Here is a 25,873-nt window from a genome sequence, read left to right as displayed (position 1 = left end):
TGTTAGTTGGAAGAATTTTGGATCCGTTACCAATGTATGGATCCATGGTGCTGTAAGGTGGTCCAATATGGGCAAGTGAAGGTTTGCTTCGTCAAAGATTCGAATATGGAGGTGGTGGCTGTTGGGTGTGTGTCGCAGTCGAGTTCCATTATTGGCTCGATGCGTAGCAATAAGTGCATCCACTGGTGGAAGTTGAGAAAATCTGTGAAGGTCCATGATGCGCGTGTATACAGGTAGACCGGTTATAACCCTCAAGGCAGAGTTATAAAGTAAGTGAAGTGTCTTGTAGTTTGCTGCTGTCAAGTAAAGTACGGGGCACCGTAGCAGTTCTTAGGGAGCAGAATAGCGGTAATGAGACGACGCGTTACCTTCATCTCTGCGCGGCCTATCTTGCTACTGAGCCGCCTGATGAAATGGAGCGTGATACCATTGAGATTTCAGCTGTTGGATCCAATCTTTTGCACTACCATGCTGATAGATAGGAACGCCAAGAATCCGGAAAGGAGGTTCTAGGGTTTGTTCAATTATTCGACAGCCGAAGGGAAGGTTGAAGCCCACGCCGCCAGGTGATGGATGTACGACAGGAAATTTTGTTTTTCAGAGGATGGGGGGGGGGGGGGGGGGGGGGCGCATGCCTTTAGAATGAAGCTCGTTATCAATTTTATCTAGTGCCACTTGCAGCGTCTCTGTTTGTTTTCGAGCCGTACTACGGTCAGAAGCCGCAGCCCCCATATTCACAGTTTTTATTTTTTTGCCATAGATGGCTCAGCCCGTCAAGTGCAGCAGTGCCATCACGCTACGCTCTCGAAGCCTATAAGCAGTCACATCACATGCCCCTATTAAGACGGCGTGATCAACCTTTGATAATTAGAATTCATCACATTTCAATGCAAGTATTGCGTATTTTGCTGTCTGCACAGCAACGAACGAAATATGCGAGTAAAAATAAAGAACGAGAAAGCGTACAGCAGCAGCACGTGACTACCGAACGAGAAACGAACATAAGCTTGCCATAGCATTTATTTCGTAAATCTAGAAACACTCGCTTGGCCGCGCTCAGATGTATTGAGAAATAATGTAGCTATGTCGTAATCATATAGTACGGCATGATAGCTACTGCTACCACCCCCGTTTCAAAGGAGACGCTCCTATATTCCATCCATCCATCCAAATCTCTGATGCACAAGCGACTTACATTATGTAAGCTGCTCTAATGTACTCCTTTCAAACACTTACATATAAAGAACTACCTAAGTCATGGTTGTGGTGTTAGTTACGCTAGTCATAGTTTTGGACGTAGGAGACAGTATGCTAGCGGCGTGTTCGTATAACAGCGTAGCCACGGCATCTAGCTGGCTAGATGGATGAACTCAGTGTTTCAGGCGTCACAACACAGCAGCTTGAAAACAATTCACATAAGCGGTCGTCTAGCAAAATCATGGGGGCTTCACTATGCACAGGATTGGAGCAGATGTAGAGATTGCCAACCGTCAAGACGAAATTTGAGCCCCATTTATCGTACAAACATGTTTCACTTAGCAGGATAAAATGCAATCAAAGAGAAAACAAAATCATTGGCACCATCATACTTGTTCACCCGCCGCTGTGGTGCAGTGATGAAGGCTCTCGATATTTGTGCCCAAGGATGTGGGATCGAATTTTGCCTTGGCGGATGCTTTTCGATTGAGGCAAAAAGCTAGGCGGCCGTGGGCTGTGCGATGTCAGTGCAGGTATAAGAACACTAGGACAACATTTTCGGAGCCTTACACTAGGGCGTCTTTGAGTCACCTTGAGACGTTAAACCCAATGAACCAAACATGTTCACCACGCCAATAAAATAACGTACGACCAAGCGCTAAACATTTCAGCTGATATTGAAATGCTGACGGACGGAGGCTAACCTTTTGCGATGTCCATCACTTCGGGGCATAAAGAATATGGTATGATAGATTCAGGGTATGCTGAAATAATTGAAGAAAGATTAGCCGATGCAAGGAAATCCAGGAGTGAACGATGATGCGTACCCTGTGTCTAGCGGTACGTGACAAAGGATTGCGTTGGTGAGAGACCAGTTGCCACCAGGTGCGGGTGCCGCGTAGGGCTCAGCGCTGGACATGCGTGGCTTACGTGCACAACTCTGATTTATGTAATTTACAACAAAGCCATGACAAGACTAGCTTTCATCGTGTCAAGCAAAAGATAAATTCTTGAAAGTAATATATAGAACAGTTCCCACAGTTGTACACGTGTTGTGGTGTCTAGAAATTCGCCTTACGAGATAAGCTGCTGCACGCGGCATTCGCAAATAAAACTCTATATACTTCAATCTCCAACATAAGCTAACTCAAGAAGCCCATATTGGTTAAGATCTCCTTCAGGAGGGCACTTCGCCTGCAGAGGATTATGTGTGGTATTATCGGAAGCTTCGCAGCAAATGAAAATGTAAGTCGAACAAGTAGCCACCGCTTCTCAGGGACAGTCGCTCTTCCCGAGCTAGGCAGGAATTCCAGCTTACGCCACCTGGTGCTGATGTTTTAAACGCAAGAAAAACAAACCTTCCTACCGAGTTAGGAACTATAATTTCTTTGAAATATCGTAAACAGCCAAAATCAATATTTTTTGTTCATTATCACTTACCACTTCCTCTGTTTTCCATCTTCTCAGTGCTACCCAGATGTAGGAGAGTGGATGTGCATGTACCGGAACTACTACGCTGATGCAGATTTTGGTGGTTCCTCCAAGTGTCTCAAGTTTCAGAGATACGGAACCTACGAGAACTACACTGCTCAAGTGCGGTTTACTTTCGGAAAAAATGGATCAACGTAAGCACGCAAGCACGTTTCGGCTATTTTAAGCTCTCTTGTTTTGCGTGATGTCTAATTTGTGTCATAGCAATGTTGTAGCTAACGTCTCTTTCTCTCTTATTTTGCATGTTAAGATTAGCAGCCACTTTTTCGCTAGTGGTGTAGACACTTCATGAAGGCTTTCATTTTGCTAGCTGGTGCATTTTCTTAATGAAAGAGACGAGGCTGAAATTAAAACGCAAGTTATGTGTAATAAGGAGAACTATGTCACTTGAACACGTGCCGGTGAGACCATTGAGCCCTGCAATGTGGGTCGTTTACAAATAAACCGACGAGCTTCCATGATCCCAGGGAATTTAATACACTCATGCAGCATGGTATAGCAAATATAGGCATAATGTTTGAAAACTTGATGTTGATTGCTTCGCCTTCGCGTGTTCGCTGCAACACATGATCACAAAAAAAGACATGAAAAAACAGTGAATGAATGATTGCCCTTTCTTTTAACTTGACAGATGCAAGGTGCATACAGTACATTTGTTTTTGAATACTGCATCTCAATTTCGCACCGCGCCACACTCTAACTGAAGCACACAGTTGAGTTTATTACACTTTTTTACTTTCTAGTTGGCCAGGAGAGGGATGAGAAAAATATAGTAGAGTGTACAGCAGTAGAGGCTTGGCTTCGTTTGGCTTATGGGCTGTCAAAGCCACAGTCCCAAATAGACTCTGGCTTTGACAGTTTAGTGTAAGGCTTCAGACCACCGGGTTTGTTTAACGTGCACAGGCATAGCCTACCAGACAGGCGCCTTGATCTGTGGCTTCATAAAACGTTGCCGCCGCGGTCAGAGTTCGATCCCGCATCCTCGGGTAGAGCAGCTGTGTGCCTTCTCTCATGTGGTGTATGCAGCGAAGTGAATACCGTTCTTCTCTGCGATCGAAAACCGGCAAAGCACAAGCGTCATGTTTGTGTGTTACTAGCAGGCTGTTCAACTCACTTAAAATATAGTCGGATACAGTTCCGTCATGAGGTACGTCGCTATAATGTTCTACCCCTGGCGAACAAATGTCCGTGTACGAGAGAAGGGTGGAACACCTCGTAATATCAATGCACTGCGACGAAGACACTGTGAAAGACGGGATGTCTTAACGTGTGTAAATCCAGCGGGTGGCAGTGCTTCACGCGTCGTACTGTTGTCCGCTTGTATCTTGTACCAAGCGTCGACAGGAAAACATCGCGAAAATGAAATAAGAAAGACCGAGAAGTCGCTCAAGATCATACGTCGGGCTGCCGTGATTGCCGCATTATATGCATTATATTGGGAGACAAACTGAGTCTGCTATACATTTTGCCTGAGCGATATCTGAATTAGCGTGTTAAAATGAATATATTTATTGCAACCTTTTAATCACAGTCGTTGTCATAGCTGACAAATTTCAAGCCGGAAGATTCTTTCCCGTAAACGACTTTCTTATCCACGGGTTTACCATACACAGCATAAACAATATAAAGTTCAGCGAAAAACCTCTACGTATTTAGACACATTTTTCTCTGTTAAATACATGAGGACCATGAGAAATACAGTCATAATGCGGCAATGACTCTCCTGGTGCACTGACAGGAAATAATTTTGCTTCGCGATCGTTATTATTTTCAGCCCAATCTGTAGCCTACTTTAGGATGCGTTCCTGAGCGCTCATCAATTTTCACAACTGTATGCCATGCTATTTTCGGCGGTAGAACACTTATTAAGAAATACATTGAAACCAGCATCATTTGCATGGATTCCCTGAGCGTAATCGCAGCACTACATGAAGGAAATTCTGTGGAACAAGTATATGGAGAGATCACAGTTATTGTAATAGCTGCACAAACAAGGGTAACTCAATGAAGCTCAGGTGGGTACCAAAAAACGATGGAATTACCGGCAATGAGAGAGCTGATGCATTTTCCGCCTCAGCCCGTAATGCTAAAATACAGCTACCCAAAACTCCATTGAAGATGTTTTATATTTTTTGTACAAATGAGAGTCAAATGGCAGCAAGGTTTCATGCAACAACGAAACAAACCAACTACACTTTGTGAAACCAATTATCAGGTAATGGAAATCATGCAGTTGGCACGAACGCTTCACAGATGTAATTTTATGTCGTTTTTTTGTCAAACAAGGCTTCATGATAAACAGACAAACATTATGTGAAAGATACGGAGGTAAGCTAACAGTGAATCACTTCCACCTATCTTCCATTTAGATAACTTCCATCTATGCAAATAGATTTCAATAAATCTAAAACGTCATCTAAATACATAACGAATGGCACAAAACTCCAATATGAATGATGTCCGATCACTTTTATTCAGTATCGAGAAGGCTTTTTTATTGTTATAACTTGATTGCGTAGCTAGTTTATATATATATATGAAGGAAAGAAGCCAACAGTCGGCGAGGCCAAAGAAAGCGTTGGGGATGGTACTTTATGTCTTTATATATATATATATATATATATATATATATATATATATATATATATATATATATATATATATATATATATGTTGTTTTTGTTGTTTTTTCACCGTGTGTCACCTACTTCAAGTTTATGACCTACCGGACCCATTCGAGCTTCAACCCCCTCCCTATATATATATATATATATATTTTATACGAATTGTGTTCTAGATAATTTACACCACGTTATAATCTGAAACGCTGTAAAGTTTAAAGCACATATGGCAGATACTTTAAACTGTAAAAGTGCTCGTCATTGCGATTTTGCTATATGCACTATTATGCCATTTCCATTCTGTTTTGCACTGTTGTTTTAAATCGTTAACTTGATTATTGTTCTTAAATGCACTGTTTTTGTTTCTACGTTGCTGCTATCGATTAGGTGCTGTAACGCCATCTGCTAACAGGTAAAGGACCCTTCCAGAATGTTACCTGGGGAAATAAAGAAATGAACTTAAATGAAATCACGGCCTGTTGTTGGAAAAGGATGTACTCGTCGAAATTTCCCACGATTTCTGTTTTCTACAAGAAGCAAAGCGCCTTAACAAGCTTTAATTGCTGGAAAACATATTACTCCTTGCTTAAAAAATATAAACACACATTTTTCGTGACTCATGGTAGTTATAGTTACTTATGCGCCAGAAAACCCAACTCAGCCTTATTTTTACAATCACTAGCTCTAAGTATTTTAGGCGACCACATCTGAGCGAGTGCATAATTAAATATATATTTGCCAACGCAGGTGCAGTCACATTGATCACGTGTTTAACAGACAAATTCTAAGCCTTCAACATCTGTGTATAAGACTGTTAAATGTCTGGAAAACTGTGCGTACTTTTCTGGCTTGGTAAATACACCACGCAAGTTTATTGGTATGCCTTTGTCGAATGCGCCAAAGCTATTGCTACCATTGTGCCATTGAAATTGGGCTTAAGCTCACCTCACCAGTTTCATGATAGAGAGCGACCGGCTCCCTTGGCGGTAGCGATGAAACCGTGCATTTGTCGATGCGATGAACAAATGGCGTCTTTATGCACTATTTACTAGGCAATATTTATAGTGCTATATGGGCAAGGGGCCGGAGGCTAAAAGCCTCCTAGAAGAAAAGGGGCTTTGAAGTAGGAGATAGACGTTCGCCGGAGCGGAATCCGAGCGGCTTGGCCGGGCATAACAGCACGCCTATCATGAGACAATGCACCGGTAAAACGAGCTGCTTCCCACGTGCGTTAGATGCACACCCCGCTTTTTCGCCAGGTCTTCCCAAATCAACGTCCAGTGTCCAGGCGCCAAGTAGCTCCACGTGCGCGGGTTTCATTTTCCGGGCAACATCTCAGCTCACAATCGTGTCGCCAAACTGCCTCGACCACTTCCAATAGCCCTGCGTCTCGCCAGTATGCTCGGCAACCAAACGCAGAGTTGGACGCTCCCTTCACGCTTCATGACCTTAACGCAGCTCTCGCTATGATGAGGCGCGGCACAGCTCCCAGCAGAGACCGCATAACAGTCACGATGTAGGCGAATCTTTTTGATCAGGAGTACGCCTGATTCCTGGAATTCGCCAATATATTTGTATTGGCTCAGTGCACTTTCCAGAAGAATGGAAGGTTTCCCTCATGAGTTTCAGCCCCAAGCCCGGGAAGGCGGTTCAATTTTATAATCTCCGCCCAATGTTCCTCACTTCATGTGTCGGAAAGCTTATAGAGACGATGGTATGCGACAATCTCTCCTCCCGGTACCTCGAGGATAATGGGTTTTCCGCCGCCTATATGTATGGCTTTAGACTCCATATGTCAGCTCAGGACATCTTGCTTCAACCTCGAGTGGATGTCATCCTCGCCAAGTGTAGAGACAGGGCCATCATTGCGCTGGACGTGACTGGAGCGTTCAGCAATGTAAAACACGGCTATGTCATCTCTAACCTCAACTGCACCGAAAGCGGGCCATGGGCGTTTGCCTACATCGGGACTTCCTCTCCGAGCGACGGGCCCTCTTCCGGATCGATGATCAGGATCATGGTCTTTACCGTATGAGAACCAGAGGTACACCCCAGGGTGCTGTGCTTTCGCCCTTGTTGTTCACTATAGCCATGCTGAACCTCCCCAAGATATTACAGCAGGTGGAGGGGGCGCGCCATGCAGTTTACGCCGATGACATTACCCACTGGACCAACACACGATCCATTGGCGTCATGGAGGAAAGCCTCCAACAGGCAGCCACAATAGTCGAGACATATGCTATTGCCAGCGGGCTCATCTGCGCCCCCACCAAATCAGAACTGCTACACATTCGCGCTGCCAAGACCAATCCCACCTCGATAAATATCGCTCTACGCGAGGGGCCTATGCGTGAGGTGGATGACGTCCGTTAAAAGCAGACACGACAATCGCTAAACTTAAGCGCACTGCCGACATAGTGGGCCACATGCTGCGGCGGGTATCGAACCGGCGCGGGGGTCTACACAGAGGCAACGTGCTCTATTTTGCGCAGGCCCACGTTACCACCCGCGCCTTATATTCTACTCTGTACTTAAACCTCAGCGTAGCCAATGTGCGACAACTCGATGTCATCATTAGGAAAGTGATGAAGCGGGCATTTTACCTCCCAACCTCTCAACCTCCTGTTAGCCAGTACACACGCTTGGCGCAGACGGGGCCAGGCCTCCAAATCGCACCACCTCGTGTTCCAGGGGACGCAACTCGCCGTATACCTGAGGGTTAGTGACACAACTTGTGGGTGGACTCTTTCCCACGCAATATGACTCCGGACCTCCTCGAAGGCCGTCACTTAGATCGAGTGCGTGCGCTGCACTCTCCGGGCACTCACCCTCCAATCCCCCACTGTCGAGCTAGGCCGACCGCTGCTGTGTTTACGAGAAGGTATGGATGACTGCAACGCTCGGCACCAACGGCACGCACCACTGGCGAAGGGACTGTCGAAATCCGGCGAAAACGTTCTGCGACAGCTGTAGACCAACACTTTTTTGTGCACGGTCCAGGCTGCTCGCTACGATCCAAATATTAAACCGGAATGCCCACATATGAACAGTCGTTGCTCTTTCTCCCACATGATGTGGGCATGTCAATCTAGTCCCTGCATTTCTCCCCGTCCGGTCCTCACAGAAGAGATTTGGGGGTCTTCCTCCTCGGATTGTCGTCGGTCGGGGCCAAAGAGGCCCTGGCCTGCCGTGATCGCAAAGCAGCTTGCACTTTCGGTGGCCCGGACTAAAGCTGCTGGCCACTTGAAGCCGGCGTTTACCATCTTCGCCGGCTCGCGTCCTCTCCTAAAAGAAATAAAACAATCCACAAGTAAAGCCACGGGTCACGGTTGGTTGAATTAGCAAAGAAATGGTCGAAGGCGGCTATGTCTCGAATACACGGCTGAAAGCGTCCGAGATTTCCTTAAGCGTTCTTCGAACAAACAGCAGAACCGCCGCTGTACTGCATGGGTTTCTCCCTCTGCCGATTTTTTTGAAGCTCTGGTCCTTTCCTTACCTTTGTGTGAAGAAACAGATGACCATGACTTAGTCTGAACGTCCCATCCCTCTGCTCGTTTTCATTTTCTGCTGCAGCCACATGTTGCCAGCTAGCGATAACTGGAGAGAGTGCGGCGCGTGCTTCATTGAAGTGCTCACCGCGTCTGTACCTGGCTAGCTGCGCACGCCTGTCCCCAATTTATATTTGTCCTTTCGAACAACGAAAAAAAACAACAAAAATCCAAGAGGGGGACCACGCCAGGCGAAGCTTTATAGTACATGAAGGCAATACGTAGGCAAGCAGCAAAATCTCACGATTAAAACGCGTCTTTTTTTAAACACTAATGATAAATAGAATCAAACCCTTTATAAACATAATAAAAACAAGAACACTAATAAAATAATTGTCCGAGTCGGATGGCGATCCACGCTGGCCGAAAACAGAAAAAACCTACAGAAGGTAGCATCCAGACTTGCAAAGAAGACAGAAACAGGAAACAGAACCGGAAAAGTAAAGAACGCAACAAAACAGCGGGTACACAAAAAATGACAAAGAACATATGGTGAGAGAGAACCATGTACAGAACACAATAACATAGGAAAAATTGATAGACTGGAGCAGGACAGCCCACAAAAAATAGAAATGAAGTAGAAATAGAAGGGGGTATAAAATAGAACCTGGCAGTCTCCTATGGCACGATAGTGTTACGTCCACAGAAATCCACATTAGGAAAACAAAAATTTGATAAGAAGCAGCAGAATGAAGCACAAAAAGATTAAAGGAAGTGCTGATGAATCAAACACAAAGGAACGACAAAGAAAACGAAATTATGACCAGGATAAAACAAATGAAACGAAAATGCAAGCGACACCTTAGACTGATGGAAAACACGTCCGTCGCTACCGCAGGTTATATTAATCCCGAAAAGGCTCGCTCATGCCATTCACCGAGCTTGGTATTTCCCGTGCTGGCCAGCCACTCAATTTACCTTGATTTGCCCGCGTGCCGCATCGTTTTGCGCAAACCGATGCTAGAGCAAGTTCTTTAGACAGCCATGGCACTTTGGATCGTGCGCGTGCAACAGAACGCGCCAGGGCCCGAAAGATTCTGACTCCTCTGTAGTCGCTCGCTGCCAGCTTCACAGTGTGGCTCTATACACCGGTCGCGCGCTCATAATGGATCAGCCTTTGCTGATAAAGACTTTTTAAAAAATTTCCCTGAAAGACACTTGGTTTCTATGCGTGGGCCCTGCTCTATGACGACTCTGATTTCCGAAACTGCAATTTTGTCATCTCCTAACACGACTCCATGTCTGCAACACTCTGCAACTTCTGTTTTTGACTGGACTCTCATTAGCTCAAAACGAATCACTTAGAGCTATAAGAGTTAGCGTGCAGCTCACATTGCCTGACGACGCACTTTGGTTTCCTTACCGATGAGCCAGCGTCAGCCGTTTCAGCTGCAGGTGGCTCGACTAAAGTTCAACGCGAGACTTTTCCATTCGAGGCTCGGTTGGCTTCTTAGGATGCATGGCTCGGCCTCTTCCTCAAGCTGTATTTCACTTTCTGGTGCAAGTTCTAATTGCTCCGAAACTTCCTCACTCTCTAGCCCGTTATACCTAGTGGCACGGGCAGAGACACATTATTTTATGGTTGTTTTTTTTGGGTAGCCTCACCATATTATATGTCTTGCTGTTCTCTGGCAGCTTTCACCTGATACGCCAAATCCAAGCACATGATACCTGTTCCGAAGATCGTGCTGTGACAGCCGAAGTCTTTTTAGTAATGACTCTCAGTCCATCGTGCATCGTAGTTTTTCAAGCGGTTGCCTAATAAGTGTTTGATTTCTTTAGACGCTTCAGCGGCGAGCAGAGCTACCAAACTCTGTGCCCAACTATCTCACTCAAAGCGCTTCCTTCTGCAGACACGCTCGAAAAAGCCCTCTGCCATATTCTCGGTAATGACAAACAGGTTGCAGGTCGTCTCGTGGTTTCGAACACCTACCTTTAATGTAAATTAAAGCTTCATACCTTTCCACATTCATTGGACGTGCTGAAAACTCCGCCTTCATCAACCGCGTTTCTTTCTCATCCCGCTCTTCGTGTTCCAGCCTTTCACGCTGTTCGCGCTCCAGCATTTAGGTTTCCTCCTACATTTTTCTCTCTTGAATATCATCCTAGGCCTTATAAGCTTCCTCTATCATCACTTTCCTGCTTGCATGACCTCAAGAATGTCTTTTTGCGATGTGTTGAGCCCAAACCAATGTCTAACACTTCACAAATTTGGAGTTGTAGCCTTGTACCTCTCCATCTTTCACACCAGTCTCTTGCTGTTTGCCCTTTTTTAGAATATACTTCACGTTCACTAGCTCACTATAGCAAAACACACGCATGTATTTCACACCCTTTCTTATTTACCATTTTAGCATCCTTTGGTTTTCAATATCCTTTCCATTAGGCTTGGAACATGCAAGGTGAACGCAATGCTACACGGAGCCATTTTCCAAGGCATCATAGAGTCTTGCATTTGAGGGAAACTTCGGAAACTTACCCCGCAGAGATGTCTGACAGCGGTACACCCACAGCTTCCGTCCAGTGTCGCAAGGTCACCGGTGCCATCCAGTTGCACGGTCACGCCTAGGACATCCCACTGCACACCAGCGTTGGGAAGTAGCGGTAGAGGCCGTCGCTCTCCTCTCCCGTTTCGTGATCACTATCTGCTGCTCCCTTGGCGATAGCAATGAACCCGAGTCATCTTCTATGCTATGAATAAAAGGTGCCTTTATTGACACTTTACAGGACATTACTTACAGTACGATATCGGCACGGGGGCGGAAGGATATAGCCATACACAACTGCAACCGCAAAGGGACGGCCGGGGACACTACCACACGTTCCCTCCTTGCTAGCGGCACTGCACTCGAATGGCGCTAGCGAATGTCTCGGTGTCTAGCGGCCGGGAAAGCGTTGCCACTCAAATTATCCCAACCGGAGGCAGCACTTGACGGCGGCCCGAGAGGTCCAGTCAGCAAGCGCGCTGATCGCCCGCTTCAAATCTTCCGCGGGGCAAAGGCTTTTGCCCTTGGGGGTCTGGCGCTAGGCTATTCGGAATTTTTCGAGCGCGTTTCATCACGACGCTCGCCTCTGCCTCTTTGCAGTGCGGCTCTGCCATGCGGAGTAGCACTGTGGCTCGCAAAGGGGGGCGAATTAGCAGGAGAAGCTTGATATTCGGCTGAGCGAAATCTTGGTGGCTTTCCCGGGCACAGCTGTACCTTTTCTTCAAGGAGAATATTATTTAACAGTCAGTTAGATCCGTGTTTGACTTTGTTGGTTTAATAAGACTTTCAATGTTGGAATTGCTGCTGGCGTTTAGTAGGGTGATCACTTTTTCCCACAATCTATTGCTCTTCCAAAGATAATCTGCCTCAGAGATACGAGGGTTATAGTCCTTCTAAGACTCCTCTTTTTCGCTGTATAGTTTGTTGCGAAGTTGGTTGTATTCCCGCCACTTTGTCGCATCCCTTTTTTGGGGAAATGTGTGGTACAATTTATTCCTTTTCCTTTATTTTTCTAAATAATTTATTGGCAATCCACGGCTCTCGAGCTTTTTAGGTTGGGTATAAGTTCTAAGTGAAAAGCAATGAATATAAAAGTTTTAAATCTGGCTATAAACACGTTATATGCCCTCTTGACCAGAGCTGTATCAAAAATGACAATCCAGTCAGTAGCAACAGCATGTTCTGTAATGTTGTCTAACGCTTGTTGTGATATACCGCGTTACGTGCACATTGATGTCAATTTTTATTTAACGTTTTTGTGCAGTATTAAAAAATATAAGGTGGTGGTAACTAATCTCGCGACCTAAACTTCCTGATCGTGTACGTTGTAAGAACAGGATTTATGTTGACCAATTAGGGCGAAGACCACGTTGATGAATTACTCGTATTGGTACGGAAATGGCATTCTAAACGTTACTACATTCAAGAATTGGTTTCAGTTCTGTGACTATAGAAAATAACATGTAGGTAAACCTATGTTAAAATATCTATTATCTGTGAATTTGTATTTAAAGTCCTTAGTGTAGGAAAGAAAACGTTCAAAGATTTAGAGGAAGGACTCGATGGTACCGTTTGGAGTGCGATAAACGGATTTCTGTCCTTTTTTTGAAGGGAATATATAGTCATTTGTGATGGGCTTATGCAAGTTTGCAACTTCACAATGCGCAGCCAAGGTTAGGAGTGACAAGGCACGTCCTCCCCTAACAAGTCTAAGAAAAATATCAATGCCAGAATCAAAATTTCAACCTTAAGCAATGGAGATATTACGCCGATTTTACACTGCATAATCATCACATAGAACCCTGGGAAAGCACGCAGCGACAACAGTCATTCTGCCCATACCTTCTTTCCAGGCGCTCGCGTACGGCTCTGGGCTCCTTCGAGTCCATCTGGCAGGCCCAGTAAGCTTATCGCCAAATAACATGGACCCTATCATGTGACGAATCAAAATCCTTGTCTAAATTACCTCACTGAACCGTTCGCCTCTCCAGCGACCCTCGCCACTGTGGACGTAACATCGCCCACGGCGGCCACCTGTTCTCCTATAATGATGCCGCTATATTTTTGTCTCCTGGACTCCCTGGAAGGCTGTTCGTTTTGGCGAGATCCAAATTTTAGTTAAGAAATCGCCTTTCTGTCTCCATCTACGGAGACAGAAAAAGTCGAAAAGCTTTACGAACCATCAGAATACGAGCTGGCTACGAACTAGCCATCCTGCTCGGGTCCTGATTGCTAGCATTGAATGAAATATATCATTTAAATGCAGTAGCTTCAGACACTTCTCTTTATTCTGTCCGATAAGTTTTATCATACATTGAAAGCCAATAATATCACTGGCTATTTGTGATATGAGAGGCCATAATCTTCATAATACCCTGCTACGCAGATCTTGATCAGCTCGTTTTCTGGGACAACTTTAGTTTGTGCATATGAAGCACTAAGCTTTCCGTTCTTGCCTTGTCTAGATCGCTCTCTCGGACGATTGTTATGACTGGGGGTGATTAAGTGCACCTTTCAAAGACGTACCTATTTTTTTCGACACGTATTTCATTCCTTGTCTGTGTTTGCAGGCACAAGGCATGCCTGGCTCTTTTTGATTTCGTTGCCGGGCTTATGCTCTAGGTGCTCGTTTATGAAGACTGCTTCATATGGGAACAAGTCTATGGATGCATTTCTTATTCTTATTTGGCGAGCTCAGAACACACGTTTTCTACTGCATGGAAACTGAACGATAATATTTCCCTGTTTTTATCTTTGATCGGTATCTTGTGGCACACATCAATGCCATTCCATGTGTAACACCCAGCACTTTTCTACTAGAGACTTCGCGTAGAATATTTTATGTGGTGCGAATAGTTTCGAGTTACACTCATAATCTTTTAATGGCCCTACATAGAAATCCAAACAAATAAAATTTATGAAATTCGACACCATACATGCACATTCTTTGCTGTTCCGATCTTTGATTACGAAACAGAAACAATTAAGCCTGGGGTTGAAATTTGATCCATGCAAATTTGGCTACGAAGATAGCTCGCATGCGTCTAAGGAATACAATAAAAGCATCTAACGCGATTTAAATTCAATGCTTCTTTTGTGCAACACTTTATTTGAGAAACAGTTCGCATGCGGCAATTATTGCATCACTGCTCCAATCTCATCTTTTTAAAAACAAATGAAATCTTTATGCCATTTGGAACCAATTAAAAAAACTGAAGTCAAGTACGCATTAGCATAGGATCTAAGATAATAATTTTCAAAAGTACAGGGAAGCATTACGAGGATAACGTGGCACCTAACGTTATGAGAGAAAATGGTCATAGGTATACGCTGACGCAAGTAATAAACTAAAAAAATAAGCGGATAGTGTCTCCAGCTTCCAGCTAACTAGATTAGAATGAATGAAGCAACATTGTACATTTTGCGATATTCATTTCCCAGGAGTGGGTCCCTTGTGCTGAGCTCGTCACCGTGCTACACGGTAAAGGACAAACATACGTTCACACCTGATGACGGTGAGTGCTGACTGCTCTAAAACATAGGAAGGTGCCGTACTATCTATTTGGCAACAAATCGCTGGTTAGCCCTAAATTGTTAATTTCAAAGCAGAAAATAAATTATAAAGACTGTCCTTCAGGCCATTTTGCTTAAAGAACTGCTAGTTTACGTGGAGTTAAAGTGCCGAAAGGGTTACTCTTTGTTAATGACAGTAGGGTGGGAGTTTCAGCACTGAGATCCCCATGCTGCAGTTTAAGTGAGACCAAAACAAGTATAACCGCAAGGAGGCATTCATGGACAGTATGACACATAGACTGTCATACCTCGTCTTAGAATAGAGCTACGTGTGAGATTGTGTTTTCACCAATCTGGTTACTCTGTAAAAATAAAAAGACCTTTCCAATTGGATTTCAGTAAATCATTTCCTGGGCCAGAAAGACTTATGCAAAATGCAGTGTCCTCACCAATATTATCGACACATAAAAGGAAAGATTAACAGCGCTAACAAATACACACTCACAAATAGCACGCAGGACAGGCGCTGCAATTTGTGAGCGTCTGCTTGTTAGCGCTCTTATTCTTTCATTCTATGAGCAATGCACCAACTAGCCCAGCAAACTTGTCTTATCGAAACGCCTGACAATTGCGCCCAAGGGCAGTAGAAGTAATTCTATATTGCAAAACGGAAAGAAAATGTGCATTGTTGACTCCTAATATTCCTAACAATCCTACTTCTAAGCATCAATTTTGATTGACGCGACCATACGCGCAGTGTACGGTACTTGGAATGAATATATTGCACAACGACCAACAATGTGCAGCACAATACTTGAGAAGCATCCCCCTGTTGTACCCTGGAATACCTTTGGTAGAATTAATACTATTTGTCTAAATAAATTAAGTGTATTATATTGTGCGCTCAATGTGACACTGCAAGGGCTAAAATAATGGCAGCTACAAAGTGAACTGCAGGCGTGTGTAACGTTTACACATGTCACACGCCTGATTTTCATGTTCCAAGACAACGAGCTCTGAGGTGGAGTTTCAAAAGTGTAGAATTTATAATTAGCAAAAAATCATATTCACTGCTTTAAATTTATTAGCGCAGTGATAGATTTTATCACGAAAGTTTGAAAGAGGCACGAATGTGACATTTATATACAAGGTCCTAGCAAGCTTGTCAAAAAGGGTACAAACTAAATATTTGAGATAGGCTAGGGAAATCTGCGGCAAACATCTGTCATCTGTCTTGCGCCCCACGGGCAATTTCCGAAACAAAATGTTCCGGAAAAAATTATTTAGTCAACGTGTATAATATTATATTGATGCCTTTATTTCTGTCCCTAAGAACACAAGACACTACATGCCAGCAGAATAAGCTGTTATTAAAGAGAGCTTGATGATCCGCAGGCCCTCATACAATCGATGAGTAAATTAGGTTAATGTTTTTTTGTTTCTAATTTGGCTTATATTGAGTTTCGACAAATGTGATGTGCAAAGTTGGAATGAACCTTTAACCACGCTCACTCCATTTATATGCTGCTTAGAAAGTCGCACGTATACAGTTTTTCTGAGCTCCAAAGAAAGCACGAGAAATATAAAACACTCACATCGCAAGTGGATATAGGCACGCCGCGATTGTGCTGCACTCAAGCGTGAATTGACCGAGCCAAACTCATTTGCAGTTATGTCTTGATGGCCCCGTTCCGGCGTTAGGCTGATAAGTTGGCGATGACTGCTGCCCGCTCGGACATCTCGTCGCGCTCGCCGAACCTTACGCCGTCAAATGCTCCGACTGGATCACGCGTGCGAAGAACCTATTTTAGATATGTCGGCCAGCACCTGCAAACGGAGCTATGCAGCCTCGGCCGCAGCTAAGTTTGCTAACTCTCGCCACAAATTGCCTGTGGTGCGCAAGACGCCTGTGGGCTTTACGTAACCGGTTTTGCTGGCCTACTTCAAATATTTCATGTTTAAACCTCGCAAATGCTTGATGGCTCATCCGGTAAACAAATGTATATGTTACCTCTTTCTTCACCACCGTTGACTTCCTTTAAATGTGTCCCACCAAATATCAGTGACTTCCCTTTCCTCTTTATATATATATATATATATATATATATATTGCTACGAAGATGACGAAGCGGGCAATGGCGCGGGGCGGAGCGCTCGCGCTAAGCCCGCTGGCCATTAAAGCGTATTTCATGTTCATGTCATCACGTCGTTCTGTTTCTGTTGTTTCGCCGTGTTCCCCATCCCCATCCTCGCCTTGCACCGTCGAAGCCAAGCGTACGCCGGGTCCATCTGCCGAAAGCGCGTGGAGATCGCCGCCCGGCTCTGCCCCAGCCATTTTTGCTCAGACCCGACCAGCCGCTGTCTCCAGCCTCGTCTCCAGCCCTGACCACAACACACGACGACCATGAAGAGCCCACAGCCGACCCTACCGACCCTACCGACCCCACGACGAAGCGACCTCACGACCACTCGAGCGAAGACAGCACCCCCGCCCAAGCCGTTCGGCGTCTCCGTGAGCCTTGGCCTTCGGCAAACAGTGAAGATTGGAGTTGATGCTCCGGTGCAAGCATTATTCCCATCTTCGCATTCATTGTGGTGTCCAGCGTTTCATGTCCCAATCCTGTGTCTGTGTTCATCGTCACGTGATGCCACCACGTAACAATATATATCCTTTATCCCGATAATTACCATAAGATTGATTTTTGTCATATACCAAAAACAAAACATCGAAAAGAAAAATCTCCATTGTTTCCCTTCGACTCGTAGACTGTCAGCTCTATTAAACTCTGCAATAACGAGCCCCTCATTCCCTTTTTAATTATTTGCATAAAAGCTTGCGAGGGTCTCGGTTCTGGCAGTCTGGAGGTCGTAAAGGTAGCGTAGGTGGGTTCTCGCACAGCTGCCGCCCTCCCTAATGATCACGTGCTACGTGACGCTCGCGGAATAGCAGGATGTGCCACATCAGCAGCTAGGGACGAGGGTGGGGCTGGTGAACGCCCGCAAGTTTTGGTTGGTTAACATAAATATCCAAGCAAGCGGAAGTTTGGCCAGCCGTCAATGTAGCTCAGTTAGAAGATCACTGGACGCGGTAATCGGAGGTCGTGGGTTCGACTCCCGCCATCGGTGCGTCGTTTTTTCTTCCGCTTTGCATTTATTGTTCTTTATTACGATAATCACCATATGACCAATTCTTGTCAAATGCCAACAACAAATCACGGAAAAAGAACCCAACATTTGCTTTAGACTCGTAGACTGTCAGCTTCTTTAAACTATATATATATATATATATATATGCATAAATGCCATTTTATTATTGGAAGAAATAGCCCTGTTTGGAGCGCTTTCTCATGTGCCCGTCCTTCTTCCCGCCCCTCTCTACCCACATCCATTTTGTTTCCAGAAAATAATCCTCTCGAAGAATTTTACGCAGTCTACGCGGACTGTTCCAGCTGCGTTGTGCTTCGTCATCGCTACGCTGATAATGGTGAGTACAGTGCAGCTGTAATAGACAAAATTATGTTTCTTATTGCAAACTATCTGAAAGCATAAACAATCGTATTGTTCTAATTAGCTGCACATATTTCCATATCAACTTGTATTCCAAACTTAATGATTCTTGTCACGACAGAAACTTTGATGTCAAGAAGTTTTGTACAGGCACATTTTTTTAAAGACGAAAAATCTTTCAGCTTGAGTGTTCAGAGCAGGAAGTGTTACCAAAATATATTATGAGGTCGCAACAAAATTATGGCATAGAGCATTCAAGGTAGTGTCAAATTATGTGAGTTCCGATTTTGAATCCACCTGCTGGTCAAGTGGGAGACTTGTTTGCGATAGGAATTCGAAGCGACGACATATGTACAGTCAAAACTGTACGTCCCAAATGTTTTGCTTTTAAGTCCCCTAACGAAGCTCATTCTGCATCTTCAGAGTTTGAAATGTCTTAGACGACAAATCTCGTCTTCAATCATCTCTATACTTACCTGCATATTCATGTTTTGCTTCCATGGGCCTCGTCAAGAGTCTTATAAACGACCCCCGGGGCCGTATATTATTGACGAAGACTGTGCCATCATTTGTAAGCGGTAAATATGGAAGAGATGTCAACAGAGACGTCAGACAGGCAATGACCTTTCCTGACCACAAAGCTAACGAATTTTACTTTCACACCAGGTACAATGTCATGTTCTCTGCAAATCTTTCAATGCTAAGCCGCCAAGCAAATCCAGGCCAAACCTACCAAATAATGCTTTCGCGAGTCTTAATCAATTTAAACAGAATAACTCAAAGATAAATTTTAACAAGGAATTTTTAAATCTGTGCTGTTATCATCTGTTTTGGTTTGGCTTGGCTTGGCTGGCAGCTGCGACTGCGATAGTGGCGCTAGTGTATCTGTGGCGCAAGTGTGGCGCAAGTGTATAAAAGCGGAGTGCGAGAATAAACGGGGGTTCATTTCGTCGCTTGGGAGCTCGGTGTCTGGACTGCTTTCCCTGGCAGCGTTCCGGCGCGGGTGCAACGGCGCCCCCCCTGCCTGGGCTAACACGACATGGTGTCAGAAGTGGCCGTCTACGACATGATGTCAGATGGTCAAGAATCTTCGCACTGAGCCAGGCACCTTCCATCCACGATGTCGAAGACGCCTTCAATACGGCTGCATGGACTGCAGCAACCGCCACCGCTGGACTTTGACCGCACGTCAGAGTGGCCGGCGTGGATCGAACATTTCGACGACTTCCGATATGCAACGGGATTCAACGAATGCTCCGGGGAGGCTCAGGTACGAACGCTGTTGTACACAATGGGGAGGCAAGCTCGTGACATATTCAAGACGTTTTCACTATCTGACGAAGACGCCAAGAACTATGAAACCGTAAAGAAAAAGTTCGACGGGCACTTTGTAAAAGAGAGGAACATCGTGTACGAAAGCGCCTGTTTTCACAGACGCGTACAAATGCCAGGAGAGTCGGTAGACCAGTTCGTCACTGCGCTACACGGCTTGGCGGAACGTTGCGACTACGGTGAACTAAAAGGACGAATGATCCTAGACAGACTGGTTGTCCGGCTCCGCGACGCAAAGCTCTCGGAAGCTTTGCAAATGGATTCTCAGCTAACGCTGGCTTCGGCGCTGTCGAAGGCTCCCTTAAAGGAAAGCGTCCAACAGCAGCAAAGTACTCTAGGAGGACAGCACAGCCATCAGTCATCGGAAATTCGTGCCCAGGACCCCAATGTGGACGCGGTGGTTCAACAGAGGCACAAGGGACGTCTGCATGGGCAACGAACGCCGGAGGTGCGGCAGCATGGGCAACGAACGCCGGAGGTGCGGTGTCCTTTCTGCAGTGGCGACGCCCACCCCAGGACAATGTGCCCAGCCAGAGCTGCCAAGTGTCTTCACTGTGGCAAGAAGGGATATTTCGCAAAGGCCTGCTTGAAGAAAGCAACGGCTTCCGCTCAACGAAAGGTACGCGTTGGAGAGCTACGCGTCTCAGCGGTCAACCAGGAAACTGGAGAGACTTTCGTGGGATCAATAGATGCATGCAGAAAAGCGCGATTTGTTCAGGTGCGCATTAATTCTGTGCCCATTTTTGCAAAGGTTGACTCAGGTGCTGAAGTGTCAGTATTACCAGCAATGTTTCCGGGATTACCGTCCCGACTGGTAAAAACCGATGAAATCTTGCTAGGTGCAGGAGGCAGTAAGCTTAACGTACTAGGCAAATTCGTAGCAGAGATCGCATGGAAAGAGAATACTGTGTATCAAACATGCTACGTTGTCAGTCCGTTACGCGACGTCCTTCTAGGATTACCTGCACTTGAGGTCTTAGGTATCGTGAAATTTGCAGACGCGGTCGAGTCGGGAAACCTGCAGTACGAGACGCGTTTTCCAGAAATGTTCCGCGGTCTAGGTACGATGCCAGGGCAGTACACCATCAGGCTACAAGCTGGCGCTATCCCGCATGCCATAAGCGCTCCACGCAGGGTACCAATTCCCCTGAGGGAGTCCCTGAAGCGCGAAATAGATAAAATGGAGCGTTTAGGCATAATCAGGAAAGTAGATGGGCCCACCGAATGGTGCGCCGGAATAGTTCCGGTAGTGAAGCCCTCAGGAGACCTGAGAGTTTGCGTAGACCTCACTAAATTGAACAAATGCGTAGTTCGAGAGCGATTTACGTTACCAACTGTGGATCAAGCTCTACGGTCACTGTCGGGAGCGAAATGGTTTTCAAAGCTCGATGCCAACTCAGGCTTCCACCAGGTGCGACTTAGTAAAGACTCGGAAGAGCTAACCACGTTCTTAACACCCTTCGGTAGATACTGTTTCACGCGACTACCCTTTGGAATTACCTCCGCTCCGGAATACTTCCAAAAGAGAATGTCTGAGATACTAGGTGGCCTGCCGGGGGTCGTTAATTTCATGGACGATGTCCTAGTGTTTGGCGAAAGCAAAGCTCAACACGATGAGCGTTTAAGTAACGTGATCACACGCCTAGCAAGGGCAAATGTGACATTAAACAAAGAGAAATGCTTATTCGGGGTTAGGCAAGTGCGTTTTTTGGGTCACATTCTGAATGAGGAAGGTATTCATCCTGATCCAGCGAAGGTCAGTGCTATAAAAGATTTGAGAGCACCCAGAAACGTTACTGAGCTTAGAAGCATTTTGGGCATGGCGAATCATTTGGGCCGCTTCCTGCCACATTTAGCCCAAGTGACTGCTCCCATGCGTGTTCTTTTGCACAAGGATAGGGACTCGGTCTGGGACAGCAATCGGGAAAAAGCGTTCCAAGAACTCAAAGAGCTCATTTGTTCAGCGCAATGCATGGCTTTGTACGACGCTTCGCTACAAACCACTCTTTCAGCTGACGCATCGTCTTTTGGTCTGGGAGCAGTTTTGTTTCAAAAGCAAAAAGACGGGCAACGTAGACCAGTTGCATTCGCTTCTCGTTCGCTCACCAAAACCGAGCAACGGTACTCCCAGATCGAAAAGGAGGCGCTGGCGTTGACGTGGGCAGCGGAAAGGTTTGATGAGTATATACGTGGTCTGGAAGTTGTTTTTGAAACTGACCACAAGCCCTTGGTGTCGCTGTTGGGTCACATGGCAATCGACGCTATGCCCCCAAGAATTCAACGTTTTCGTCTGCGCCTGATGCGATACAGTTTTTCTGTATTATATGTACCAGGCAAATCGCTAACCACTGCTGATACTCTTTCACGTTCGCCGTTAGCTCGTACGAAAGTGGAAAGCTGTTTAACTGTCTCAGAGGTAACCGCTTACTCGAAAGCTTGTTTACTGGGTTTAGAAACAGGCGACGATTTCTTGAAAAGAGTAAAAGAAGGTCAAGCAAAAGACGAAGTGTGTCGAAGCTTGCGCACAGTGTGCAAAAAAGGGTGGCCCAGGAAACAAAATGTTCCCTGTTATCTTCTGCCATACTGGCAGGAATGTGCATTCATTACTTTGGTGAACGGGTTTCTGCTCAAAGGTATGAGGCTTATCATTCCTCAGACCCTTCGCAAGGAAGAGCTAAGCAATCTGCATGACGGTCACCAAGGCATCTCGCGATGCCGCAGTGTGGCTAAAGGTTCTGTCTGGTGGCCGGGACTTAGCACTCAGATAGCGTCATTCGTGAAACAGTGCAGCGTTTGCGCGAGGCATGCGCCAGAACAGATCGAACCGATGATTGCATCGCCAACGCTCTCTTTTCCTTGGGAGAGAGTAGGGGTCGATCTGTTTCAAATTCAGGGACGGCAATATCTTGTCGTAGTACACTATCTTTCGCGATACCCAGACATTGCCATTCTTCCGTCAACAAAGTCTGCTACCGTGATAAGCCGAATGAAAAGCATTTTTGCGAGACATGGCATTCCCGAGTGTGTGGTGACCGACAATGGTCCCCAATTTGTCAGTGCCGAGCTCGAGAAATTTGCAAAACTGTATGGCTTCCGTCATGTCACCTCGAGTCCGAGGCACCCCCAGGGAAACGGGGAAGTCGAACGTATGGTAAAGACGGTTAAGAATCTCATTCTAAAATCGGACGACCCTTACTTAGCCTTGCTGGCTTATAGGGCCACGCCTGGTGTTTTGAACGTCAGCCCAGCGGAGATAGTGATGGGTAGAAGGCTTAGGACGAGAGTCCCAATGCTGCCTTCGCACCGCAATCCGGGACAATGCTGTCTGCAAGAAGTGGCAGCCAAGGACCGTAAAGTCAGAAAGGAGCAAAGCCGCCACTTCGACCGACGTCACCGGTCTAAAAATCTCCCAAAGCTGGAAGCAGGTGATGTGGTGTGGGTGACTGATCTCCGTACCAAAGGTACAGTGCTCGGAGCAGCACCACAGCCGCGTTCATACCGTGTGCAAACGGAAAACGGGGTTGAAGTCCTTCGAAACAGGAGAATGCTTAACCGTCTCCCAAAAGACCGGGTAGATAGCGGGAACTACGAATTTCCGGATAGTCAGGAACAGCCCAGCAGGGCCGGATTGGTAACTGGAGTAGACAACCAGTTTGACGAAGCTCCGGAAGCTTTGGTGCCTCTAACTCAGACGAAGACTGACGGTGGCAATTCTCAAGCTAGAATTGTAACTACGACCAGATTTGGAAGAGTTGTTCGCAAACCCATAAGGCTGGGCGTGGACGACTGATGCTGGAGGGACTGTGTTCTGTCGTGTTTTCTTGGGTGTGTTCCAATGTTATTTTGAAGTGTATGCATGTAAAGTTAATAGTGCTTGAAAAGGGGGATGTGCTGTTATCATCTGTTTTGGTTTGGCTTGGCTTGGCTGGCAGCTGCGACTGCGATAGTGGCGCTAGTGTATCTGTGGCGCAAGTGTGGCGCAAGTGTATAAAAGCGGAGTGCGAGAATAAACGGGGGTTCATTTCGTCGCTTGGGAGCTCGGTGTCTGGACTGCTTTCTCTGGCAGCGTTCCGGCGCGGGTGCAACGGCGCCCCCCCTGCCTGGGCTAACACGACAAAATCCATATTTTGTGTTCGTTTGTAAGATTCCAACAGTGAGTTTATTATTTTACTGCTTATTATATATGCAAACGCGTCCGATTAGTTCACTTTCGTTCATATACCTAACCCGCATGAGCAAATAATGAACTCTGAAACCAATTTTTTGCTGCGCATTAGGATATTAAAGCTTTGCCATAAACCGGTTGATTATACTATCATAAATGTTCTCTTGTTTCCTCGTAATTGTTGTCAAATACGCACAACATTTGTTTTACATTTGAGACAGATAATCAAGACCAAAACTTAAGACCAGCATATTGCCATGCCTCTGAAGGTTACACCACTGGCATTAGTATTGTCATGGCATCATCATCAGCCGGTCTATACCCACCACAGAGCGAAGGCCTCTTCCATATTCTTGCCCCTAACCCGGTCTTGCGCTAGCTGCATCCACTTGACTCCTGGAAACTTGTTAAGCTCATACAACAAACGGACATTCGCCTAGCGACTGACATTTGGCTGGCTTCGGAGACCATCGGTTATCCTCTCCTCGCAATATATTTTTTCTGTAATCTAGTGTAAAGGCTGAAAGCCTGACGAGGCCTTCGCAACTCGTAAAAGTTTTACAATTTGCAAAGCACATCATTCGATCAGCAGTACCGACTAAGAAAATTATTATTATTATTATTATTATTATTATTATTATTATTATTATTATTATTATTATTATTATTATTATTATTATTATTATTATTATTATTATTATTATTATTATTATTATTATTATTATTATTATTATTATTATTATTATTATTACAGTAAAAGCTCGTTAATTCGGACTTCTAGGGTCCGTAAGATATGTCCGAATTAACCGAATGTCCGAATTATCGAGAGAACAAAAAAAGACATGCACGATTTTATCTCAACATACCTTTATTACTTAAAGTAATCACGGATGTTTGTCTGCTTTCCCGCAGAAACCCGCGCGGATACTATTTTCCTCAATCCTTCCAGCTGCCCAGCAGCGCGCATGCCATCTGCAGTGCCCCAACAAAATTCCTCTAACACAACGAGGGCCTCTGCTTCTTCCTTCACAGTGCGAAGGGGCCGAGGCTGCTCCTCTCGTAGCCCCTATTCCTCCTCCGAATCTTCGCCGTGCAGTACGTCCCGGACAATTTCTTCCTCAGTTAGAGAGCCGGCTGTGACAACACCGTCATCAATGCTGATGTAATCGGCGAGTGTCACGGCATCCGGCAGCACACCTCCGATATCCGGACAGTCATCTGCATTGTCGTCTGGCGACACTTCTGCCACTGTGTCATTGCAGGGCTCAGGCAAAACGAAGCCACTGTGTCGGAAACAGCGATGACGTGCGCATGTGTTCTCTTCCAAACGTAGGCAAGAATGTTGACCGCGCTCAGAAGATCCACGTCGTACTGCTTACCGACTTCATTGCACAGTAGCATGCGTTAGAGCACGCGCCTGCGGTATTTAGTCTTCACATACTGAATTATACCTTGTTCCATCGGTTGGAGAGCCGATGTAGTGTTGGGCGGCAAAAAAACAACTTCAATGTTGTTCAGTCCGGTGGCACTGTTATGTGCACTACAGTTGTCAAGGACAATTAACACCTTGCGGTTCTTCGCGGAAAACTGTCGGTCTAACTTTTGTATCCAGCCGCGAAAAATTTCCGATGTCATCCAGGCCTTTTTATTAGCCCCGTACTCCACCGGAAGAGCAGGCACGTTCTTAAAGCACCGTGGCTTTTGTGCCTTTCTAATGACGACAAGCGGCAAGCGCTCTGTCCCTGTCATGTTTGCGGCTAAAATAACGGTGACTCGTTCTTTACTCCTTTTTCCTCCGATGCAGGGATCTCCTTTCATTGTCAAAGTCTTGTCAGGCATTGCCTTAAAGAAAAGTGCTGTTTCATCAGCATTAAAAATGTCATTTAGATCATATGCTGCGATATGTTCCAGCAGCTGAGCGTTCTTCCAGTTGTTGGCAACATCTTCGTTGACGGCACCTCCTTCGCCGCACAGTCTTGAAAACGAGACCATGTCTGTCTCTAAAGCGCGCAG

General features: G+C 45.6%; 1 protein-coding gene across 1 annotated transcript in view; it reads left to right on the top strand.

Moving 5' to 3' along the window:
- Positions 1 to 25,873, top strand: part of LOC146194518 (uncharacterized) — a 54,982-nt gene that overhangs the window by 8,290 nt on the left and 20,819 nt on the right. The window contains exons 2-4 of the mRNA XM_084596578.1: positions 2,665 to 2,822; positions 14,785 to 14,858; positions 18,257 to 18,340. Coding sequence (XP_084452704.1) covers positions 2,665 to 2,822; positions 14,785 to 14,858; positions 18,257 to 18,340 — 316 coding nt within the window. The remainder of the gene's footprint in view (positions 1 to 2,664; positions 2,823 to 14,784; positions 14,859 to 18,256; positions 18,341 to 25,873) is intronic.

This window comes from Amblyomma maculatum, chromosome 3, assembly GCF_055883805.1.
Source record: "Amblyomma maculatum isolate TAMU_Amacu chromosome 3, ASM5588380v1, whole genome shotgun sequence".
Lineage (NCBI taxonomy): Eukaryota > Metazoa > Arthropoda > Arachnida > Ixodida > Ixodidae > Amblyomma > Amblyomma maculatum.
This window is presented reverse-complemented; position numbering and strand designations above follow the sequence as displayed.